Source organism: Anopheles bellator, chromosome 1 (assembly GCF_943735745.2).
Source record: "Anopheles bellator chromosome 1, idAnoBellAS_SP24_06.2, whole genome shotgun sequence".
In the NCBI taxonomy this organism is placed as follows: domain Eukaryota; kingdom Metazoa; phylum Arthropoda; class Insecta; order Diptera; family Culicidae; genus Anopheles; species Anopheles bellator.
The window spans coordinates 3,931,283-3,953,241 of record NC_071285.1 but is presented as its reverse complement, the minus strand read 5'-3'; the positions used below and the strand labels follow the sequence as shown (position 1 = coordinate 3,953,241).

Below are 21,959 nucleotides of genomic sequence, written 5' to 3'. Positions count from 1 at the left end.
ACCGGAACCATCGAAAAAGTCCTCCGCGAGAGAGAGAGAGAGCAATTTTCGACGGTCAAACTCTCTCGAAGCTTTCTCCAGATTTTTGGGGGGAAAATGGGAAAATTCATTCATTCTTAATACCATTTCCGAGCGTTCTGTGAACGTGTGTGGGTTGGCCACGGATAGACAGTTTTCGAAGCGTTAGCGGCAACTTGTGCTTTTTATTGTTTGTTTATCCGTGCTGTGGACAGTAGTCGTCGGTGTTGTTGGAAGCCTTGTTGTGTGGTGTTGTGATGCGAAATGGAAAGGTCGCCCGCCACGCAACTTGCCACAGACCAGTGCCCATCCGGTCTGAGGTGGTGAATGGCCGCTGTTCCTGTTGTTTCCAGATTGCGGGGCAGAGTCTGCCGTTCAATGTTGGGATGGTATTGGCAGCGCCTAGAGTGGCCATTCCGTAAGCAAAACCCGGGATCGCTAGCCAGCGGATAACGAGGCGGGCCACGAGGGACGAGACAGAACTCACAACATGGCAGAAGATTTATCGATCAATAAAAATAAGATGTAAGTGTGTGCCCCACTCAGGCCGCAGGGTCCCCCCACCAGACCAGCAATAAGTGGTCGTTTCGCAGAGATAATTGCTTGTCGTCCCGTTCGTTCTCATCTGGCACTCGGTGGCGGCGGCGACGGCCGAGACAGAGACCGCGCGCGCGTGGCATCTCCGAGTCCTTGTCGGAGGGTTTTTGCTCTTGGCGAATGTCCTAAAGACGCTGAAAAAATCAAAGATGGATGCCTGGAACGGCGGCATAATGACCCCCGCCACCGGGCGCCATAACAACACCCGAGATTAATTCTTTTCGAACTGCACCCCCACCTGATTGATAAGAAAATCGATTTTTTATTCTGAGCTTTCGTAAATGTGGACTGTAAATTTCAGTTTTGCCCGGCGGTACGGCAACAGCAACAACGACATTTGCCGCCTGTGCCTCAAGAATGAGGCCCACATGGAACCGCTGTTCTACGCGAATCTGTTCCCCAACATTTTGCTGACGAAAAAAATCTACGACTGCACCTCGATTCAGGTACGATTCCGGTCCCGACTCCGAACGCAGCGCGGGTGATTAATTTCCGGTTACTCTCCACAGATCCTGTACGAGCGCAATCTGCCGATGTTCATCTGCAAGCTGTGCGCCAACAAGCTGGACGAGTACGTGCGCTTCCGGGAGCGCTGCATAGCGAACGATGAGTTTCTGCGCAACGCCCTGGCCGCGTTCGATATGGCCGGAAGCTGTGGGCCGGGCCCGGCCGGCAGTGTGCCGATGATCAAAATGGAACCAGAAGACACGCCACCACCAGCGGCGAAGTGGCCTATGGAGCTGAACTGTGCCCTGGTGGCGGCAGCGACGGCGGCCGCCGCCACCCACGGGCACCAGGCACCCGCCACCGGGCACAAACAGGAACCGCCGGATGAGGAACCGATGGACCGATCGGAGTTTGGCTGCGAGGAAGACCCGCTGGAAGCTGGCTGTCGCACTCGGCTGTCCGGCGAGGAAGACGGGGAGGAGGAGGACACCCTGGAGGGTGAAGAGGAGGACGATGATGGCGGGCGGTACGTGTGCGAGGTGTGCCCGAAATCGTTCAAAATCCGCCACCATCTGCACAGTCACACGCATCTGAACCATCAACCCTCGGTTCCTCCTTCGGGCGGCGGCGGCGTCGGGATCAGCGGCACGGACGGTGGCAAGCAGGCATCGTACGCGTGCCCGAAGTGCGCCAAAGTGTTCGTCAACCGGGGCAACTTGCTGAACCACCTGGAGACGCACACGAACGAGAAGAGTTACGCTTGCGACATCTGCTCCAAATCGTTCAAGTACAACGTGCAGCTGCGGCTGCATATGCGCATCCACACCGGGGAACGGCCGCACAAGTGTGAGATCTGCAACCGCGGCTTCTCGCAGCTGTCCAACCTGAGGTCCCACCGGAAGACGCACTCCAAAGTAGGTTCCGCGGACCCAAGCCGCGTCCCTGGCGTTGCCAATGATCAACTGATCGCGCTCTCGTTTCGGTCCCTTTTACCGCAGGTCAAACCGTACAAGTGCCATTTGTGTCTGAAGAGCTTTACCGTGGCGGACAACCTGACGGCGCACAGTGCCAAGTGCCTGAAGGACAAGTTCCGGTGCACGCTCTGCTCGAAATCGTTCGCCAAGGAGGGCAACCTCCTGTCGCACCTGCAGTCCCACAGCGAGGGCATCGTCGAGAAGATGTTCAAGTGCGAGATGTGCCCCAAGAGTTTTAAGAATAAGGAAGACTGGAAGCGGCACGTGCGCGTGCACACGGGCGAAAAGCCGTACACGTGCGATATCTGCTCGAAGGGGTTCGCCCAGAAGGCGAACCTGTTGTCGCACCGGAAGACCCACCTCAAGCCGACCGTCGTCTTCAGGTGCGATCGGTGCGATCGGACGTTCCGGTCGCAGAAAGTGCTCGAGGTGCACCGGCCCAAGTGTACCGGTGAATCGGCCCCGTCCGACCAGGACTCGCCCAGTCCGGTACTGGCCAGCACACCCCCCGGGGCGACGACGACGACCGGGGCGACGACGACCGGGGCGGCGATGACTGACTCGACGCCACCGACCCTATCGGAGGCGCTGTCGGACCTGTTGCGCTACGAGATCGCTCTGAGGGCGCCGCTCGAACTGCAACAGATGTTGCTGGGACACATGGACCGGAAGAGCGCCGGCGGTGGGGTGGCAACCACGGTAGGTGGCCACCACGGTAAGGCCAGCACGGGGCGTCGCTATCGGTGCGACGTGTGCTTCAAGGGTTACTCGCAGTATCCTTCGCTGATCAAGCACCGGAAGCTGCACTTCAAGGTGCCACCGCTGGTGAAGGTGCTCGCTTCGAAGGCTGCCGCTGCTGCCGTGGCCACCGCCAAAGAGGCGACGGCCTGCGACACCGGCCAGGAACCGTCACCGTCACCGGTGGTCGGGGCAGAATCGGGACACAGCGTGGCCACCGTCAGCGCCGAGCGCCCGTACAGCTGTGATATTTGTGGTAAGACCTTTAAATACAATCGCAACCTGAAGGTTCACGCGAAGCTGCACATCCGAGCGAACCGTTTTAAGTGTGACAAGTGTCCGAACACCTTTGCACAGGCGGAAGCTTTGAGGCACCATCTGCGCACCCACCCGATCGCTGCCGAGAGGACGTTCAGCTGCGAGTTCTGTTCGAACCTGTTCCGCTCGAAAGAGGATCTGAACCGGCACCGCCGTTCGCACACCGGCGAGCGCCCGTTCCGCTGCCAGCGCTGCCCGAAAGCCTTTACTCAACTCTCGAACCTGCGGGCCCACGCGAGGATCCACGAACGCCCCACGAGCACCGGATCCGGATGGGGCCCGGATCGCCACCCGCCGGCGCCCCTTTGGCCACCGTTGCCCCCAACCCGCCAATCCACTGTGGAGGGCAGCACTGTGTAACGTAGTGTGCTTCGACCGGTTAGCGTAATTAGTTGGCTCCCAGTCGGGGGGTCCGTTACTCGTTAAATTCGAATTTTGTTTTCCGTTTTCCTTCTGTCGATGTCGATGTGTTCAATGCAGTTGTCGGTAGGGCAACCGAAACCACCCTACAAATCAAGAAAATAAATGTTATAGCGTGTCCTGATGATGATCGGCGTGTACCGAATGTCAATCAATGCTGCGAAGCAAAACCAAATTCTTCAAAGCCTTCTCCGGTGCGTTACAATCATTCCCAGCAGTGTGTCACTCACTGACAGGGTTGTGCTCAACCCTTCTCACGCGGTAAATAGCGAAAGCGAAGCGAAAATCAGAGAACGGGAACGCAGAGAGTGCGAGAGAGAGAGAGGAGAGAGAATAGAGGAATACAGAGAGGGAAGAAAAGACACAAAAATCGGTCAGAAAATACTGATTTGACACACCGTAAACAAGAGACAAGAGCCGTTTCTGTTCGACGAGCAGCGTTTTTCGCGTTCCGTGCATGGGTTTTCAGCGATGGACGTTGAGACTCGGATCATAAAGGAGGAAACATGTCTGTGAGTATCGAGTGGTGGCTCCCGAGCTGTTGTGGCTGGGAACGGGTTGAGTCCTCTACATGTGCCAGCCATACGATCTGACCCGTTATCTTTCGACCCAGTGCCAAGAAGCTTCCACTAAATTGTGTCGCGTAACCCCAGAGCAGAGTAAAGGCGCATTACAAAGTAGAGAGTGCCAGCAAGAGAAAGGACGGCGGTGGTGGCATGGCCAACTACTCTGCGGTAATCGGTGTACAAAAGAAAAGTGAACCACGACCACGACCGCGACGACGGCGATGAAGAAGATCGAAATCGCGTTTCGTCCTATAGGCCCCCGCACACGGACGGACGGACGGAACGGGTGAACGGGCGAACAACAAACGAAAGGCGGGCGCAGGAGTTGCAAAAGTTGCATCCATAATAATACACACCACCACCCCACGGATGCGGCACTGTGTGCGCGTGTATGAGTGTGGCCGAGAAGGAGAGATCCTGCGGCTGTGCAGGCGAGAGAGAGAGAGCGAGAGCTTGTCAGTGGTTTCCGCGCGGCGGTGGTTCGCGGTGGCGGCGGGACGCAACGATCGCGAGAGACACGTCTCACGGCACGGTTTAAAGACGAGACAACGACGACATCAACCCCGCGGCGCACACACAATGAAACAATGACGAGGAGGAAAAGGAACAAAAAACAAGGTGCGGAGCGGAGGCGAATGTCCCAGAAACAGACCCCGCGGCGGTCGGCCCCACCACTCACACAGAGAAACGCGGGAAGAGCGCGAAAAGAGGTGGCCTCGTCGCCTTCTATGTGTTATGTGCCTCTCTCGTCGTCTCCTTGCAAACCGCGGCGAAAGGCTGGATCGCAGCAGCCCAGCAGAAGGAGGAAGGGTTTGAGTACGCGCGGCGACTGTGTCCCCTGGGTCTCCGTGGCCTGACCTCACCCGCGCCACGCAAAGAAAGCGATGAAACTGGTTTTCTTTCGCGGCCGCACACTGTTATGTGCCTGTTTTTTTTGCGCCCGCTCGTGCAAGATCGGCCACAGTGTGCACGGTGATCAGAGTGTGCGTGGTCGAAGCAACCCGCCACTTGCCGTCCGTCCGTCCGTCCGTCGTCCGGCGTAGAGCTACTCTCGCGTGTTATCTCTCGAGTGTGTTGTCGGATGGCGATATAATTATATCGCCGTGTCTCTTTCTCGCCCCGCTCGGGTTGCTTTGCTTCTCGCTCACTGGTACGGTTTCCTTGCAGTGACACTGCTGGTGGTGGTGGCACTGAAGTGCCGGAGGATGACGGAGGTGGCGGCGAGGGCAGCAGGGCAGCGGCCACCGACAACAACAACGAGCTACCTGACGAAGAGGGAGACCATCATCCGCACCATCATCCGCATCATCACCATCATCATCGTCGTCGTCCTTCCAAAACCGTGTACAGCCTCAACATGAACGTGTGCAGGCTGTGCCTGTGTGAAGGACACGACAACCTGCAGCCCGTTTTCTACGGCAAGGATGAGCTGGACGCGGTCCTGCAGCAAAAGATACACGAGCTTACCACGGTGGAGGTGCGTGTCGCTATGGGTGGGGGGAGGTCCCGATCGATCGTCCTTGAGGCTCTGAGCATCGCTCTTTGTTTACAGATTACCTACGCGACCGACTTCCCGACGGCCGTCTGTGTCGATTGTCTGACGAAGCTCGAGGAGTGGGCCATCTATCGGCGGCAGTGCATCGACAACAACGAAATGCTGCGGGTCAAGTACCTGGAGCTAAAGTCGGAACTGGATTGCTATCGTGAGCCACACACGACTGACCCCGATAACCACCAACAGTACCAGCAGCGGCAGCAGGAACTACGACGATCGCCGGCGGTCAAGGAGGAGCAGGAAGTGCTGCGGCTAATGGATGAGGACGAGGGAGACACCGATGGTCAGATGAACGGGGAGATGACGTGCGAAGAACCCACCGGCGCCACGTCCTACGGCCACGAACTGGATGCGGACGGTAACGAGATCATTATCGGAGCGGACGGTGCCACGACCAAGATTCAGTATGTCAACGAAGATGGAACGATGACGGAGTACGTGACGGCGGCACCGGGTGCCGTGATACGAAGGTCAGCCAGTGCCGCCGGGCTTGACGATCAGCAGCAGCAGCAGGAGGAGGAGCTACGGATCGACGGTGACGGCGATCCGTACGCCGACGATGGACCACAGGACGATGACAGGCATGAAATTTACTACACCGTTGGTACGGACGGTGCGTACGCCATTCACGCGAACGCGGCCGGTTACGCGGGTGCCCCACCGGGTAGCTACGTACCGCAGGGGTTCGAGAACCAAACGGAGATCGAGACCACCATCCAGGAGCACCTGCCGGAGGAGTACGTCGAAGAGGGCGTCATCAGTCCCGCCGGTCTCTTGGCGGCGGGGGCTACCGCTGGACCGCCGGCGATGATGGCCACCAGTACGCGGGGTGCGCACGATCGGCCGTTCGTGTGTAAACATTGCAAAACGAGCTTCAAGTACGAGCACAACTACGATCGGCACATGAAGAACCACGCGAAGGTGCTGTACCGGTGTGGCAAGTGTTCGAAAACGTTCGTCAAGCTGCGCAAGTGCCAGCAGCACTTTATGAAGGCACACTCGTCCCAGCGCTACGAGTGCGACATCTGCTTCCGGACGTACAGCTTGCCGACGCGGCTAGAGAACCACGTGATCGAGATGCACTCCAAGAACGGTGTGTACTCGTGCGATCGGTGCCGCGGCGAACAGTTTGCTTCCTATCTCGACTTTAAGGCACACCGAATGACGCAGCACCCGCGGAACAACGACAACACCGGCGGCACCGGAGGTGGAAGCGTTGGATCCGACGCCACCATTCCGGCGATCATCAAGCAGACCGCGTACGGTGATGTGGTGCACATGCAGCAAATCCTTACACCGCTCGGCACTCCGTTCGAGGACCCGGACGGCGATGCCGGCAGTCCCAGTTCGGACGGTGCCGAGATGGAAGCCCACGACGGACGCAACAATCGAAGAGGATCAAACAGCAAACCTTCACCGGTGGGAAAGAGCCGATCGGGGCCGACCGGGGTGGCACGGGCACGACGCCCAAACGGTCGCCTGGTCGGGGCGGGCGGCAAAAAGACTTCGCCACGCAAGCAGGTTTCGATGATCCCGTCACAGCAGCAGGAGGTCATACTAATCGATGACGATGAGCAGCAGCAGCAGCAGCACAACAACGGGATGGAGCTCAACGGAGCTGGCAGCAGCGGGTTGGACGCTAGTGGCAATGCGCTGCACCGACAGCTGCTGCAACAGATCGAGGAAAGTGAAGCGAACTCGCTCGGCCCGAAGCTGTACCCGTGCGAGAGCTGCTCGCAAACGTTCGCCCATCTCAACAACCTGAAGGCCCACATCTACGCCGAGCACGACAACGACAAGCCGTTCAAGTGCAAGCTCTGTCCCATTTCGTTCAAAACGAAGGAGATCCTCGTAATGCATATGGTGCGTAGGTGAACCGTAGCCCAAGTCGGAATCATTGGCGCTGATCGTACCATTTCGTTTTTGTGCCTTTTCAGCTGCTACACTCACAGCACAGTAGTACAATTTAAGGGCTCACCACAGCTGCGTGTAGCTGCCGTGTAGCTGATCACCGCCTCGCCCGTAGCGCGGCGAGCGCTAACTAACCATGTGCCAACCCCCATCTCGATCGTGTGATCCCCATATTGGAGTAGCACGCCGCCGCGCACCGCGGAGGACAGATTTCACAAACAGACGACGACGAAGCAGGAAAGAGGAAAACCCAACTGAGAGCTTCCCTACTACTACTATCATTACTAGCGACGAGGAGTAACGTAGCACGTATCCATGCTCGGCGCACGTGGCGCCCAGCGGCCGTGTTCCCGCGTTTTTTCCTACAAATTGACCCGTGTTTTGTAGTGCCTTTCCCCAGCGCTCCGGTGGTGCTTTGTTATTTCTTTTAGGCGTTAAGTTGGTTCCCATCCAATGGGAACGGGTTCGTTTGTCGATGCAGCGCAGCGCAGCGCAACCGTCGTAATCTTCATCATCACAGTGTTGCCTTCCATGCCGAATTGGCCCAGTTTGGCGTGTTTATGTTTATTCTTGTTTTTTCTTTTTAACTCGGTAAGGTTCGAATCGCCCCACACTCGTTACAAATCATACCGCTCGGTACTGCGCGCAGAGTTTCTTAGGCTAAGAAGATGGTTGGCGGAAGAAATCGGAACTCGGTTCCGGTACCGCGCGATGGTGCTTCTGTGTGTTCCGACACCGCTCCCCCACGCCCAGGCTAGGGACGTTAGTGAAAGTGTACTTGTAAATCTCGCCTATAGACCGTAAGACCTCTTACTTCGTACTTGGTGGTTTCCCGGGGCGGCCGGTTGGTCCACATTTAGTTTAGTTCTGAACACAGCCTCACACGCGCGGGGGGAAGAAGTTCTATAAATCGATGCTAACATTCTATCCGGGATCATCGATCGTTCGATCGTGCACGCAATACGGAACAGGGAGTTCATGGATTCATTTCTCTTAGATCGTATGTAGTCGCAAATGTTGGTTCGGTAAGGGCACGAGAACAGTGGCACCCCCTGGGGGGGCATTCTGTATTACGTGCTTTCGGTTGGGTTTCGCGCTACAACCGAGAGCAAGGCCATAGTGAATGCCGGCGAACGGAGAGGGACATCAGATTTCAGCATAGTTCAAACAGATTTCTAAACGGCATCAAACAATGTACTATTAGTTCGTAGTTACAAGACAAAAGTGCAAAATCGTTCGTCCAAAGGACGGACAGGACGGATCCGGGAGAGTGGCGTAAGAGCGACCGTAAGGTGGTGCTCCGGAAGATCCGGCATTAGCGGTAGGGTAGCAAAAAATGGAACATCTCTCTACACATCACCGATGTGCGTGTCTCAGTTTCGTGTCCCGCGAGACGTTACTGAGTAGCGTTCCATCGGCCAACGACAGAGGTTCAATAAATCGTTAAACAATCAGCGCTACACGGGCTCCAGCTTTTATTGAATCTCTTCTGCAGAGAGCGATCGCTTCAATCGTCAAGATCACCGTCGTCCTCGCCCTCGTCGTCGTCATCGTGCTCCTGCTGGAATTCGTTCACAGCCGAAACCTTCAGCACTTCGTGGGCACCCTCATCGTCATCGGCGGTCGGCGGTGGTGCGGGTTGCTTCTTTCGGTCCTCCTTCTCCTTCTTCGCTGCACCGGAAGCCGTATCCAGTCCGGCGGACCAGTTTCCGCGCGGAATGTCCGAATACGCGGCCGGATCCATCGGATCGAGTGGAGCCTGACCCTTCGGTAGTCGTCCTCCACGACCACCACGGTGATGGTCGCCGCGGTGGTCTCGATCACGTTGCCTCTCGTTGCCACCACGTCCACGGCTAGCGAAGGGGGAGAACAAATTGACAGATTCAGTAACAAAGCACGGTGGGGACATGAACATGCCTACTTACTCTTCGCCCCGCATCGGGCTGCGGTCACGGTCGCGCCGATCCCGATCACGTCGATCCCGGGTCCGGTGGTCTCGATATTCACGATCGCGATCTGATTCGCGTTCGGCCGCCTGCTCGCCCTTCGGTTTCTCGTCGTCCCGCTTCGCAGGACGTTTGGGCGGGTTAACGACGGGTGGTTTCAGGTTTTCGGCCAGCGGCCCCAAACTGCCAGTGGGCACTGCTGACGAGGGAGGGGCTACCGCATTGCCGGCTACCGTTGGACCAATCAATGGTTTAGAGGCACCGATGGCGGCCGGCGTTGGAGGGTACGTTTCCACCACGACGGTCGGTGGCACTGCGGCCCGTGCGGCCTCCTTCTGTTTCTCCTCCTCGATACGCTCGCGGCGCAACACTTTGGCGCTTTTCGACAGCTTGGCATCCGGATGCGTTGGCGGTAACCACGAGACGATGCGTGTGTCCTTGTTGTAGAAGTAGAACGCCTTGCACCCGATGTCGTATTCTTTGCGCCAGTTCTTCGGAAGCGGAAAGCGTTCCAGCAGCCGCTTGACGCGCTTGTCGTAGTCCTTGTCGATCTCGAACTCCACCTCACCGTACCGCTTCACGCAGTACATGGTGCACAGGTGGTAAATGTTGTACTTGTTCTGGCACCCGTCCACCGACTGGTAGCCGTAACGTTTGGTCATCTTTTGTTTTATCTTTTCCGACCAATCGGCCCCCTGGCTGGTGGTGCTGTTGGCTTTCTTCTTGCTCGCGTACTCGAACGCGTCCGGGTTGGGTTGATCGTACTCATCGTAATCCTCGGCAATGACTTCCTCATTGTTGGTCTCTAGGTCGCGCCGATCCTCCGAGTCCGAGTCCGAGTCACCGTCGTCGTTATCCGATCGCTCCTCGGAGTGTTGGCCATCCGAATCCTGTTCTGTGCCCAGCGGCGGTTCTCCATTATCATCGTCGGCCGCAGTTTGCTGTTGGTTCTCGGTGCCCGCTTTGCCGCCGCCCGCGATCAGGCCACGTTTGGCCAATCGCTTAAGCAACGCTTCCGGCAGCGTCATCCCGGAACAGATTTGTTGGATTTTACTGGATAAACTGATGCCCGCTTTGGCGATTGTTGTTTGTTTATTTGCCTGTGGCAATACTTTTGACAGCGCCGACTGTCACAGTTGTCAAGCGAAACTACGCAATCACCTGTGGCAAAAACGTGGTAGGCTTCTCATCTCGGCAAAACGGAAACCTATTTCTTTTCAACAAAATGTAATTACTAATTTGAATTTCAACTGTTGTTTTGTGACTCTTATGTATTCAAAACAAATGGCTCTGTTGTGTGGAACTAAATTAATACAAATACTCTCTCTCCCTCTCTTGCCCCTCTAAGCCTTACGACTAATTATATAAAAAACTTACAAAGTACGCAGATGGTGCTTAATTGAGAAAAATACCTATGACTACTACATCCAACACACTCCGCGTCCCGTACACTGTGCTGTAAATTGCTTTGCGTTTGCCTTCATCAGTACAGTTATCAAACTCCGCTGGCTTTACTGTTTTCTGCGCGTGCAATCGAAATCGGCACATCTGCACAACGAATTCCGCAAGCGTTCCTTAGAGCTGAATCGTAATTCTATTGCCCGGTGTGTAGCACAACTAGATTCTGCGTGCGGTAAGAGTGTGTCGAAGAAGAACAGTTTCCTACCCAACAAAAAAAAAAGTTCGTTGAATTGTCTTTGAACTAGAGTTGCCGTGAGTGCGATGGGTTTCCGATTAGATGTAGTATAACCGCACGACCGACTTGCTGATCAGCGTCTCGCCGTCGTAAAAGCTGGTCTCGATGGTCACATTTCCGTTCAGCACCTTCGCCGGCATCATCTGTGACTCGGGGGCCGCTTCGATTGTCGACTGCCAGGTGTTGGTCGTGTTCGGGCTCACCCATCCCATCTCGAAAAACCATTCCTCCATGATGCGCCCCTTGAACAGTACCTTCGGCGGCGCGGGTCGTGCACGAACGGGCAATTAATTAATCAATAATCACACTTAAACGACCACCAGCACGAGACAGGCGCATCGCCGGCGCCTCCGCCCTGGACACTCCGGGCGCTGCGGTGCTTACCTTTTGATCGAGCCGAAAGTTTTCCATCGCTTCCACGGTGCTGAAATTGATTTCACGCGAAACCGCTCGCAAACTCAGCACTTTCACCGGCACCTTCGCCTCGTGCTCCACATCGGGGCAGGAAAAGTCCTTGTTCTCCTGCCAGATGATTTTACCTGTGTCCGCGTCACGCAATATCATCCAGTTGCTGTGTGGACAAACAAAACGCTCCCATTTAGTCTCGGACGTCCTCCGTGCACAAAATGGTAAACCTTACATTTGGAACCCGTTCAGTATCTTCTCCGCTTTGGTTAGATCGTCCGTCCCCATCGTGTAAAGATGCGTAGTGTAGAAGAAGGATCCTGCGTCGTGCCCCACAACCGATCCGTCCGTCGCGCGTTGCTCGTGTCGAATTGAAGTGATAAACAAACAACGCGAAGCATTGACAATCTAAGCAGGCAAGAGGCCAGCGCCGACAAGCACCGCACCCTTCCAGAGCGCACGGTTCTTTGGGTGGTTTTTCGCAAACGAAAATGTTAAACAATTCACAAAACTATCCGAATTTGCAAACTAACAGAAAAAAGATTGGAGCAAAAATAATAATCAATTCATTCTTCAATTCCATCTTTCAGAGTAACCAACGAAGCAACCCTGCAGCCCAACGATGCTGTCAAATTGCTACGCACGAAACAAAACATAAACCGCGGCCGGAGGGTCAGTGAGTGTGTCGGGGGTGATTCGATTTCTGGCGCACGGTATTATGGGGCGAGCTAGTCACGGTTCGTGCGAATCGTCTGCAAATCATTCACGCATTTCGTGCCGCGCGTAATGTGGTGTGCCATTCGTCTTCTTCTGCCATCCGCTAGTTGATCGTCGTCCGCGATCTTGATCGCGCGTGCTCTATATGGTTTTGTTCAGCCCGGTTTCGGAAGTGGTGCCCCTCTCGCGTCAGATGCAAACATATTGCTGTGTAGGCGCCTTGAAGACGTCCGTTGCCGGGTGCGTGCTCACTGCACGATTGTGTAATATGTGGTGAAGAGCCTTTCCGTTGCGAATATTTGAACGAGTGGTGCAGGGCGAGCAAACGGAGCTGGGCGGACAAGGGCGCTGATAGTGGCACGCTGGCCGTGAGACTAGCGTAAAAAGCGGCAACGACTCTCCCGATCGCCGGAATGGCTAACATTGGGAACGACAACATGTACTCAGAAGCAGGTAAGTTGCCGGATGCAACAGGCGGCCCGGGCTGGGTCTCTGTTCTCACGGATTGCACCGTGAATCGCAATCTCATCTCGCTTCTCTTCCGCCCCATCTATTTTAGGTACTTCGAACAAAGAAGTATCGCCCTCCAGCAGCAGCGATCAAAGTTCGCCGGAAAGGATCGGAAAGTCAGTGTAAGTAGGACGGCCGATGCAATGTATGCCAACCGTGCAGCACTAATTCTGCTGACTAAGATCTTTCCGCTCCGTGGGCCATGCGTCAATACTCGTATTCGTTTGTGCACGACATGGCCCCGCTTAATTGTGCCATTGTTCCTCAATCAACGGCAAGTAATCGGGAACTGCATCACAGAACCAGCTGGTTGGGCGAATGCAGTGTAATCGCGGGGCACCGACGATTCAGCAGTTCCGTGATGAAAACCGATACTGTCACCGAGTGGCCAAGCCGTGCTTATCAGTGGCCTGGCCCGTAATCGGGGACCTATGAAGAGATGATAGCGTCAAGGGTCTAACGGAACGCGTTTGCAACTGTGAGCGAAAGAGTTGATTGAACCGTTCCAGGCGGCTTCTCCATCGAAACGATTTGTTTGCCATTTGGTCAGATTCAACCTTTCAAGGACCTTGTTGTTTGTTTTTTATATACCTGTGTATTGTGAAGCCCAGAAAAGGCGCAACAAACTTGCTTTCAACACACCACTACACACGGCGCTAGATAGCGATGAACCAGCTTGCGCAGGATCCTACTTCGGGGGCCGATGGGGTGTTTAAGCTCGAACTCATCAACCCGCATCAAGCTCTCTACTACCAATACACGTTATCTCCGCCGTGTCCGTCGGAGTAGTGTGCGCGCGGCAGATTCGAGTGCGTGCGAGTAGTGTGCTTTGGCTCGCGGGTTTCAGTCGTAGAAGGATAGTTGTTGGAGTCGCCTCTCGCCCTAGAGCCGCGCGCCGGTTACTCTCCTTACGTGCGAAGGTTGCGTTAGGCGATCCGATCACTACACCGGGGATCGAGTGATGTGTGAGCTGCCAGTGTAGTGCAAAGAACGTGGTGGCGGTGGCCGAGATGAGTTTTCTCAAAAATATTCACAAACCATCGCAGCAAGCTAGTGGTGGCAATGGCAGAAACAGATTCCAGTACGCTTTGCTTATCAACAATGGCACCGAAGCAGGCGGGTAATAAAATGTGTATCTTCAGACCTTCAATATGGATTCGAGCAAAAAAGTTGCAGAACAAATATTTCTCCAACTCTAACTGAGGCCGAGTTCTCGGGATCGGAACTCGGGTCTGCAATGTAGACAAGTGTGTTTCCAAGCGCTCGCCCTCATCCGCCGCTTCCCCTGCGGATCGTGTACCAAGGACATTTGATTGTGGGCCGGATTCGTGTAAAGATCACCGGCACCGGTTTGACATTTTGCCGGGCGAGAATCGACTTTGTGGTCGCCGTAGCATTGATTCCGTTTTCTGGTGCGGCGGTGTTACCGAGGAACCGAGATCGCAAAAAATGTGTATTGCGTAAAGGTAATATTGACCTTCTTGCGCTGATAACGACGCTGCTTCAGCCGTGTGAGCAGAGGCATCGAGTGACGACTGGCCGCCGGCCAAGTAGTGCTTGCAACTGCCAAGGATTTAACATGATAAGCCCCCCCTTGTATCGTTGCGGGAAGATAGACTACCAGGAAGAATATGCATTGCGGGATTGCATTTTATAGCCTTTTCCTGGGAAATTAAATGTATACACAGTACTGTTGCCCTGTGCCACACGTGTGTGACCTTCATTTATCGACGCGCACTAACGCCACGATTGCCATATTCATATTGCCAGACGAGTGAATCACGTGCGAAGTCCGGAGGATATGCTTTGCCGTAATAGAAAAAAAATGGTTAATGCTCAATAATGGTCCGACATGCCCTATATTCCCGCGAGAGCGAACGTGCACAGCCTACTAGTGCGTTCACGAAGTGGAAGTTTCGTTACGTTACGTGCCACAATGTCACGCCAAGCAGGCTGTTGGATGCCCACCGTTTCGCGATCTAGTTGCCTTTGCAATTAAAATCGTGTTGCGTTAGCGCGGAAACTCGACCTTGTCCGGGGGCCTCGGGCCCGATAACAGGAACTATTAAAATGGATTTCAATTGGAAAAAGTAATGAATTTGTCGCCAAATTAAAGCAAACGAATCGCGATCAGTGGCAGCACCGACGACGGACGGTCTGTCCGTTGAATCACATGTCGAAACCAGTTTTGTATCGGGTACTAGCAACTGTGTATTGTGTGGGCACTAACAACACGAAACAACGCGAAACAACGGCACAACACACGATCGTAGGTATTTGTGTGCGCGAGTTGTACCCCTTCCAAACCGGCTCGTGCAGACCCAACGCTGTGAGAGAGCTCCCGACTGAGGGAAAGCTCGTCTCTCGGGGTTAGTCGGAATTCAGTCATCCGCCTGCTAAGATTGCGCGCGATCGCGCCCCGGAGATCGTTCATTTTGGGAGGGAGGAAAATCGAAAGTAACTGTTTTCGCTATTCCACCTCAGTCTCAGCAAACGAAATAGTCAAGGACAGATCGTCGTATTAAGATTGTGTCGATCGTGAGTTTGCTGCCCTCCGGTGTCTCGAAACGGGGAAAGAAATATTCGGAATGTAGCTCTAATCGCCCCGAAAGCAAACCTGAAAGCGTGACGCTGATTAATGGACAGAACCGTGGGGCAGAGTGATTTCGGGTTCGGGTTCCGGTTCAGTTTGTCTTGGCACACCTGGGAAGGCCGAAGCGATGTGGAACAACGGCTACAGTAGCAGGTACGGGTCGGGGCATCGATCGAACGGGGCTTTCCACAGTTCCAGCTACGTAAGAGCTAACATACGGACCGCTCCTATTGGTCTCGATCTCTCTCTCTCTTTCTGTCGTGTGGAGACACGGATGGGAGTGGAAAAGTCATACAGACAGTAAAGAGATTGACTCCGAGATGTAGTGTTAACGATCATTCGGACGGCTAAACGTACTCGGTCACCTCTCAACCACCAGACTTTTGTGTATCCGGATGACTCTACGTTTCGGTGGCCACGAATCAGGTCGAATGCTTCACCGCGAGTTCCAGATTGGAAAGTTGTTTACATCCATTCGATTCGGGCAATCGATCGTCCCTTGGCCATCATTCAATTCATTTTTTTCCCACAATATCCACTGATAACACACAGCTACGTGCGATAAGTGCTACTGATTGGCGCAAGCTTCAGTCGCTTCACTGTTTCGGATCGTGGTGGACCGTATTCTTCGTCGATTGCCTGTGGGACCACGTGGTTCTCCCGTTCAAATGTTCCCTTTCAAATGTGAAGAGGAGATATTGCACGCGTTTAGCAGAGATTGTGCGTACGATCATAAAAGCCACGGGCTCGAAACGGTGTAATTCGATTATCAAAGACAAGGTGGGGTTGTGCAAAAGGCATGTCGCTGAAATCTCTGGAAGCTCGTCGTCGTTCCGATGATAAGCAGCACTTGCTCAGGTAGTGGAGGAATGGGTGTCGGAATTGACCTCGATTTGGCTTCGAGTTATCTTACCCGCCCGTTGGGCCGACTCTTATTTACCTTTCGCGCGCGCACTATCGGTTATTGACGGGACTGTCGACGCCCTGTCGTGGGCTAATGGGCCGCTTCTAATGGTCTTGTGTTCGTTTCAGGGAAAATATGGACGACTACGGAGAGTCGACCGGCTTGCTGGAGCCACCGTCGGTCGCCTCTGTGCGGCTGCCGATCCGTGGCATGACGTGCCAGTCGTGCGTGCGCAACATCGAGGGCACGATCGGTGGCAAACTGGGGATCGCGAAGATCAGCGTGATGCTGGCCGAGAACGCCGGCTACATCGACTACGACCCCACGGTGACGGATCCGGCACAGATAGCGGCCGATATTGACGATATGGGCTTCGAGTGTGTGTACGAAGGGGACAACGCCGAAAACGCCGGGTCCGCCAGCAGGAAGTCGATCCTCGTCGATGGTGCCGAGAGTGATGATGGGCGGGCACCGACCCCGGAACTGGCCCGGATCGCCATCGAGGGCATGACGTGTCAGTCGTGTGTAAGAAACATCGAGTCCAACATCCGGGACCGCCCGGGAGTGCTGTCGGTGCGCGTCCTGCTCGACGAGAAGCTCGGACTGGTGGAGTACGATCGTAGGGTGACAAACGCGGAACGGATCGCGTCCGAAATTGACGACATGGGTTTCGAGGCGCGACAGCTGGAGCCTGAAGCTGGTGCCGGTGCCGGTGGTGGACGAACGCCCAAAGTGATGGCCCCTAAAGCTACGAACGGCGCCGCAGCGAAAGGCTCGCAGCCGCTGCGGCGCTGCTTCCTGCACGTCCAGGGCATGACCTGCGCCAGCTGTGTGTCGGCCATCGAGAAGCACTGCCGCAAGATTTACGGCGTGGAATCGATTCTGATTGCGCTGCTGGCGGCCAAGGCGGAGGTAAAGTACGACGAGCGGCTGACGGCCCCGGAGGACATTGCGAAGTCGATCACGGAGCTGGGCTTCCCGTGCGAGGTGATCGAAGAGCCGGGCACGGGCGAGGCGGAGGTGGAGATCGAGATACTCGGCATGACCTGTGGGTCGTGTGTGGCCAAAATCGAACAGACCGCCCTGAGGCTGCCGGGGGTGCAGAAGGCCTCGGTGGCGCTCGCGCTCAAGCGGGGCAAGTTTACGTTCAACAACGAGCAGACCGGTCCGCGGACGATCTGCGAAGCGATCCAGGGGCTGGGTTTCGAGGCGAGCGTGCTCTCGGCCAAGGACAAGATGGCGCACAACTATCTCGAGCACCGCGAGGAGATACGCAAGTGGCGCACGGCCTTCCTGGTGTCGCTCGTGTTCGGGGGCCCGTGCATGGTGGCGATGGTGTACTTCATGGTGCAGATGCAGGACCACAGCCACGAGGAGATGTGCTGCGTGCTGCCGGGCCTGTCGCTCGAGAACTTCATCATGTTCGTGCTCTCGACGCCGGTCCAGTTCTTTGGCGGGTGGCACTTTTACATCCAGGCGTACCGGGCCGTGCGGCACGGGGCCAGCAACATGGACGTGCTGATAACGATGGCGACCACCGTGAGCTACCTGTACTCGGTCGGCGTGCTGGTGGCGGCGATGGTGCTGCAGCAGCGCACATCCCCGCTCACGTTCTTCGACACGCCGCCGATGCTGTTTATCTTCATCTCGCTCGGCCGCTGGCTGGAGCACATAGCGAAGGGCAAAACGTCCGAGGCCCTGTCGAAGCTGCTGTCGCTGAAGGCGACCGAGGCGACGCTGGTGACGCTCGGCACCGACTACGAGGTCCGCTCGGAGAAGGTAATCTCAGTCGATCTGGTGCAGCGCGGCGACGCGCTGAAGGTGGTCCCGGGCAGTAAGGTGCCGGTCGACGGGAAGGTCCTGTGCGGGAGCTCGAGCTGTGACGAAAGTCTCATCACCGGCGAATCGATGCCGGTGCCGAAGAAGAAGGGCTCGGTCGTGATCGGTGGGTCGATCAACCAGAACGGGCTGCTGCTGATGCAGGCCACGCACACGGGCGAAAACACGACCCTGGCGCAGATCGTGAAGCTGGTCGAGGAGGCACAAACGTCGAAGGCGCCGATCCAACAGCTGGCCGATCGGATCGCGGGCTACTTTGTGCCGTTCGTCGTGGCCGTCTCGCTCGTGACGCTGTTCGGGTGGATCATCAGCGGGTACATTGACATCGGGCACATCCCGGCGTCCGATCGGGACAAGGAGGGTCTCACACCGTCCGAGATCATCATTAGCTACGCGTTCCGGTGTGCGCTCAGTGTGCTGGCGATCGCGTGCCCGTGTGCCCTCGGGCTGGCCACCCCGACGGCTGTCATGGTGTCGACCGGGGTCGGTGCCCTGCACGGTATCCTGGTGAAAGGTGCCGGGCCGCTCGAGAACGCGCACAAAGTGAAGACGATCGTGTTCGACAAAACGGGCACGATCACGCACGGTATGCCGATGACGTCGCGCATCTGCATGCTGGTCAAACCGAGCGTCTGCTCGTTGCCCCGGGCCCTCGCGATCATCGGGTCAGCCGAAACGAACAGCGAGCATCCGATCGCGGCGGCCATCGTACGGTACGTGAAGGAAACCCTCGAGCTCGACCGCTTCGGGCGGTGCACCAACTTCTCGGCCGTTCCCGGCTGTGGCATCCGGTGCGTGATCGCCGGCATCGAGCACGGGGAGGTGCAAAAGTCCGAGAAGGTGCGCAACTATCAAAACTCGTACCGCAGCGACCGGGCGACGGCTCCGCTCTTCGTGAACGGGGCCGTCGTCGAGGAGCTGATACCACAGCTGAGTCCCTCGCAAAAGAACACGATCGAGCTGCAGCAGCTGCTGCATCTGGAGCCGATCGTCGATGACACATCCTCGAGCCCGGGCCGCCAACGGGCGGAAGCTTTCGCCGAGGTCAACGAGTACAACGTGCTGATCGGTAACCGTGAGTGGATGGCTCGGAACGCGATCGTGGTGCCGCCCGAGGTCAACATTCGCATGTCGGAGGAGGAGGAGATGGGCCACACGGCCATCCTGTGCGCGCTCAATGGGCAGCTGGTGTGCATGATCTCGGTGTCGGATATGGTGAAACCGGAGGCCCACCTCGCCGTCTACACGCTCAAGCGGATGGGCATCGAGGTGATACTGCTAACCGGGGACAATAAGAGCACGGCCGCCAGCATTGCGCGCCAGGTCGGCATCAATCGGGTGTTTGCGGAGGTGCTGCCGTCGCACAAGGTGGCCAAGATCCAGCGAATACAGGAGATGGGCCTGCGCGTGGCGATGGTGGGCGACGGCGTGAACGACAGTCCGGCGTTGGCGCAGGCCGACGTCGGTATTGCCATCGGGTCGGGCACGGATGTCGCGGCGGAAGCGGCCGACGTTGTGCTGATGCGTGTAAGCTAACCGGGGTCGTTTCACATTCACTCAGCGAAGACTGAGTGTTCCCTCTTTTTCCCCCCTCACCCATTCCAGAACGATCTGCTGGACGTGGTAGCGTGTCTCGATCTGTCGCGAAAGACTGTCCGCAAGATTCACCTCAACTTCCTGTTCGCCAGCATGTACAATCTGCTCGGCATTCCGCTGGCAGCCGGTATCTTTACGCCGTTCGGTTTTACCCTCGAGGTAAGCATTCCGTGCAAGTTCCGATTCAACTTCAACTAACTGCGAGTCCCTGTCCGTTTTAGCCCTGGATGGCATCGGCTGCCATGGCCGCCAGTTCCGTGTCGGTGGTGTGTTCCTCGCTGATGATCAAGCTGTACCGCAAGCCATCGAAAGAGGCACTGCAGACGCCCGAGTACGTCGAGCTGGTGGAAGCGGGCGCCTTTCTCGACCCGGACACCATCTCCGTGCACCGTGGGCTCGACGATATACCGCGGCCGAACCTGGCCCGGTCTACGAGCTCCACTCTGGCCAAGTAAGACGGGGTTTGGGCGCCATCCGACCCACTTGACTCGAACGCACTCATCACGATCATCGCGAGACGGGCCCATCGGAAACGGGAACCTTGATGCCTTTTCCCTTCATTCACTAACACCGTTTTTGTTTGGTTCTGTTCTGTTACAGCTTTCTTAGAGCACCACCACCATCATCCGTTAATACCTAACCGGACCGGTTCTATCGGTCCCCGCCTAACACTTGCACTAATGAAAATATCGCACCACCGATCCCGCGCACGTTAACTAATGTTTCGCCATTTAACGCCATCGCACTTGTTTCACTAATTGATCGAGTAACAAAATAACAATGCCGTCAGGGTGTCTTGCGCCAAAGTATTTTAGCAAAATGTGTTCATATAGAGTCTAGCAAAGAATCGGAAAGAGAGAGGGAGACCATGGTGCCACTTACGCGACGCTGGTAAAGGGCGTCAAACTAACAGAACTAACCGCCTTAGCTGATTGATCACTTTATTTATGTTATTTTAAACTTTCCAGTTTGTTTTTGGTTGACTTTTTGAGAAACAATTCGTTAAATAAATGATACAAACTGACCACTACGTGACCATTAGACCGACGCACACAAGACGCACTGGACCCCTGGGTGGACCTCGTTGGTGAGCACAAAGTGTAGCGAGTGGTGTGCACCCCGTTAGATAGAATAGCCGCCAAGTGGACACAGCTCTTTTGATATCTCTTTTGTATCGGATTCGTTCAATGTCTTTGTCGCTCTCTGTTTCTCTCTGGAACCAGGTTGTTCGGTCGTGGCAAGGACTCGAAGGAAGACGGACTGTTGGCGGCGCTGGATGACGACGAGCTTTCGGTTGGCATCGTGAAGCCCGCCAAACCAGGAGGCATTTACACCGATGGAACCGAGCTACAGAAGCTATAGAGTGGCGCCCCTTGTTAGTCGTTGGTCTGATTCGTTTCCCTCCCGCCCTATGTCTCAGTGAGTTCTAGGAACGGCTCCTTCTCCTGTGGGCCGTCGGTGATGCTTTGTCGTGGCCGTAGCCTCTTGTGACAAAGTGCAGCCAAACACCGAACGCCCTCGAGAAAGGGGGCCCGTTCAAACCCCTTTATCCCGGTTATAGTTACCTCTCCAGCCAGTTGTTCTTTCATTTCTTTCGTCCCCAGTATGTGATATTTGCATTGTGTGTGGTTTATTTAATGGGGGCCGTGTCCATTTACTGCCCGATGTCGTACGATTATTTTACCGCGGTTAATGACTCGAATGCACTCGTCGGTGTACTTATTACTCTCAAATGAACAACGCCCGTACCAGTTCAGCGCATAGTGAACACAACTTTTTATACGCCCAATTGAGCCTTTACAAAAGACCTGTGAATAAAGAATATATCGTGTTTTTGTATAATCTACTGTGCGTACGATTTTTGTGGGTATTAAATTAAACGGTAAAAGTGTTTTCGGTGAACAATGAGCAATCGCTTTCCGGCCCCTCCGGCCTTACCACAGAGACCACTGCCAGTTGGGGAATCAGCTGGTTCTTCGGTATCGGGAGCAACATTACAAACGGATTTGTTCTGTTAAAAAATATGCAATTTTTCAGGACAGTTAAACTTATTGATCTGATTCAGGTAGTTGTTGCTTGTGAATTTCATAATGCTGTCGCAGCCCCTTGTTCTAGTTCGTTTTTGTGAATGTTCATATGTCTATGCAGGATGGCTTTCGCACGGAACGCTTTGCCACAGTCTTTACACTGGAATGGCTTCTCACCGGTG

The 21,959-nt window shown here is 55.5% G+C and overlaps 5 protein-coding genes across 9 annotated transcripts in view; 2 read left to right on the top strand and 3 right to left on the bottom strand.

Annotated features, from left to right (window-relative positions):
• Window positions 1–508: 508 nt before the first annotated feature.
• LOC131205986 (zinc finger protein 84-like) lies at window positions 509–8,186 on the top strand. 2 transcript variants are annotated; one of them, XM_058198322.1, is made up of 7 exons: window positions 509–543; window positions 917–1,061; window positions 1,125–1,976; window positions 2,061–2,897; window positions 3,006–3,343; window positions 6,881–7,496; window positions 7,571–8,186. In XM_058198322.1, the coding sequence occupies exons 1-7, from the start codon at window positions 509–511 to the stop codon at window positions 7,601–7,603; spliced, it is 2,856 nt and encodes a 951-aa protein (XP_058054305.1). In that variant the 3' UTR covers window positions 7,604–8,186. The 2 variants fall into 2 exon arrangements, with proteins under 2 accessions (XP_058054305.1, XP_058054306.1); XM_058198323.1 differs by lacking the exons at window positions 509–543; window positions 917–1,061; window positions 1,125–1,976; window positions 2,061–2,897; window positions 3,006–3,343 and adding exons at window positions 3,946–4,024; window positions 5,246–5,555 and having other exon boundaries at window positions 5,631–7,496.
• An 831-nt stretch (window positions 8,187–9,017) lies between these two features.
• On the bottom strand, window positions 9,018–10,530 carry LOC131205988 (uncharacterized). The gene is made up of 2 exons (XM_058198325.1): window positions 9,470–10,530; window positions 9,018–9,397 (listed from the first exon to the last, which is right to left on the bottom strand). The coding sequence occupies exons 1-2, from the start codon at window positions 10,516–10,518 to the stop codon at window positions 9,052–9,054; spliced, it is 1,395 nt and encodes a 464-aa protein (XP_058054308.1). The 5' UTR covers window positions 10,519–10,530; the 3' UTR covers window positions 9,018–9,051.
• Window positions 10,531–10,774: 244 nt separating this feature from the next.
• Window positions 10,775–11,948, bottom strand: LOC131205997 (probable cGMP 3',5'-cyclic phosphodiesterase subunit delta). Its single transcript, XM_058198341.1, has 3 exons — window positions 11,827–11,948; window positions 11,571–11,757; window positions 10,775–11,440 (listed from the first exon to the last, which is right to left on the bottom strand). Exons 1-3 carry the CDS (start codon window positions 11,877–11,879, stop codon window positions 11,225–11,227), a joined length of 456 nt encoding a protein of 151 aa, XP_058054324.1. The 5' UTR covers window positions 11,880–11,948; the 3' UTR covers window positions 10,775–11,224.
• Window positions 11,949–13,823: 1,875 nt separating this feature from the next.
• Window positions 13,824–21,555, top strand: LOC131205985 (copper-transporting ATPase 1). Of its 4 annotated transcripts, XR_009156780.1 has the most exons (6): window positions 13,824–13,938; window positions 16,444–19,681; window positions 19,760–19,909; window positions 19,972–20,201; window positions 20,974–21,169; window positions 21,355–21,555. XR_009156780.1 is itself a non-coding variant. In XM_058198318.1 (5 exons), exons 1-5 carry the CDS (start codon window positions 13,829–13,831, stop codon window positions 21,110–21,112), a joined length of 3,867 nt encoding a protein of 1,288 aa, XP_058054301.1. In that variant the 5' UTR covers window positions 13,824–13,828; the 3' UTR covers window positions 21,113–21,555. The 4 variants fall into 4 exon arrangements, 3 of the variants coding, with proteins under 3 accessions (XP_058054301.1, XP_058054303.1, XP_058054302.1); XM_058198318.1 differs by having other exon boundaries at window positions 20,974–21,555; XM_058198320.1 differs by lacking the exons at window positions 20,974–21,169; window positions 21,355–21,555 and adding an exon at window positions 20,351–20,451.
• Window positions 21,556–21,714: 159 nt separating this feature from the next.
• LOC131206684 (zinc finger protein 566-like) overlaps window positions 21,715–21,959 on the bottom strand; it is a 1,737-nt gene continuing 1,492 nt past the window's right edge. The window contains exon 3 of the mRNA XM_058199345.1: window positions 21,715–21,724. Coding sequence (XP_058055328.1) covers window positions 21,715–21,724 — 10 coding nt within the window. The remainder of the gene's footprint in view (window positions 21,725–21,959) is intronic.

Bases quoted from the DNA above. Each gene is read 5' to 3' on its own strand.
- LOC131205985 (XM_058198318.1), top strand. From the start codon at position 13,829: ATGAGTTTTCTCAAAAATATTCACAAACCATCGCAGCAAGCTAGTGGT. The intron at 19,910-19,971 runs GTAAGCATTCCG...TGTCCGTTTTAG, and splicing joins CGTTCGGTTTTACCCTCGAG to CCCTGGATGGCATCGGCTGC. The intron at 20,202-20,973 runs GTAAGACGGGGT...CTCTGGAACCAG, and splicing joins ACGAGCTCCACTCTGGCCAA to GTTGTTCGGTCGTGGCAAGG.
- LOC131205988 (XM_058198325.1), bottom strand. From the start codon at position 10,518: ATGACGCTGCCGGAAGCGTTGCTTAAGCGATTGGCCAAACGTGGCCTG. The intron at 9,398-9,469 runs GTAAGTAGGCAT...CCCCTTCGCTAG, and splicing joins AGCCCGATGCGGGGCGAAGA to CCGTGGACGTGGTGGCAACG.
- LOC131205997 (XM_058198341.1), bottom strand. From the start codon at position 11,879: ATGGGGACGGACGATCTAACCAAAGCGGAGAAGATACTGAACGGGTTC. The intron at 11,758-11,826 runs GTAAGGTTTACC...TTGTCCACACAG, and splicing joins ATACTGAACGGGTTCCAAAT to CAACTGGATGATATTGCGTG. The intron at 11,441-11,570 runs GTAAGCACCGCA...GCGCCGCCGAAG, and splicing joins ACTTTCGGCTCGATCAAAAG to GTACTGTTCAAGGGGCGCAT.
- LOC131205986 (XM_058198322.1), top strand. From the start codon at position 509: ATGGCAGAAGATTTATCGATCAATAAAAATAAGAT. The intron at 1,977-2,060 runs GTAGGTTCCGCG...CTTTTACCGCAG, and splicing joins ACCGGAAGACGCACTCCAAA to GTCAAACCGTACAAGTGCCA. The intron at 2,898-3,005 runs GTGGCCACCGCC...GTCAGCGCCGAG, and splicing joins CGAAGGCTGCCGCTGCTGCC to CGCCCGTACAGCTGTGATAT.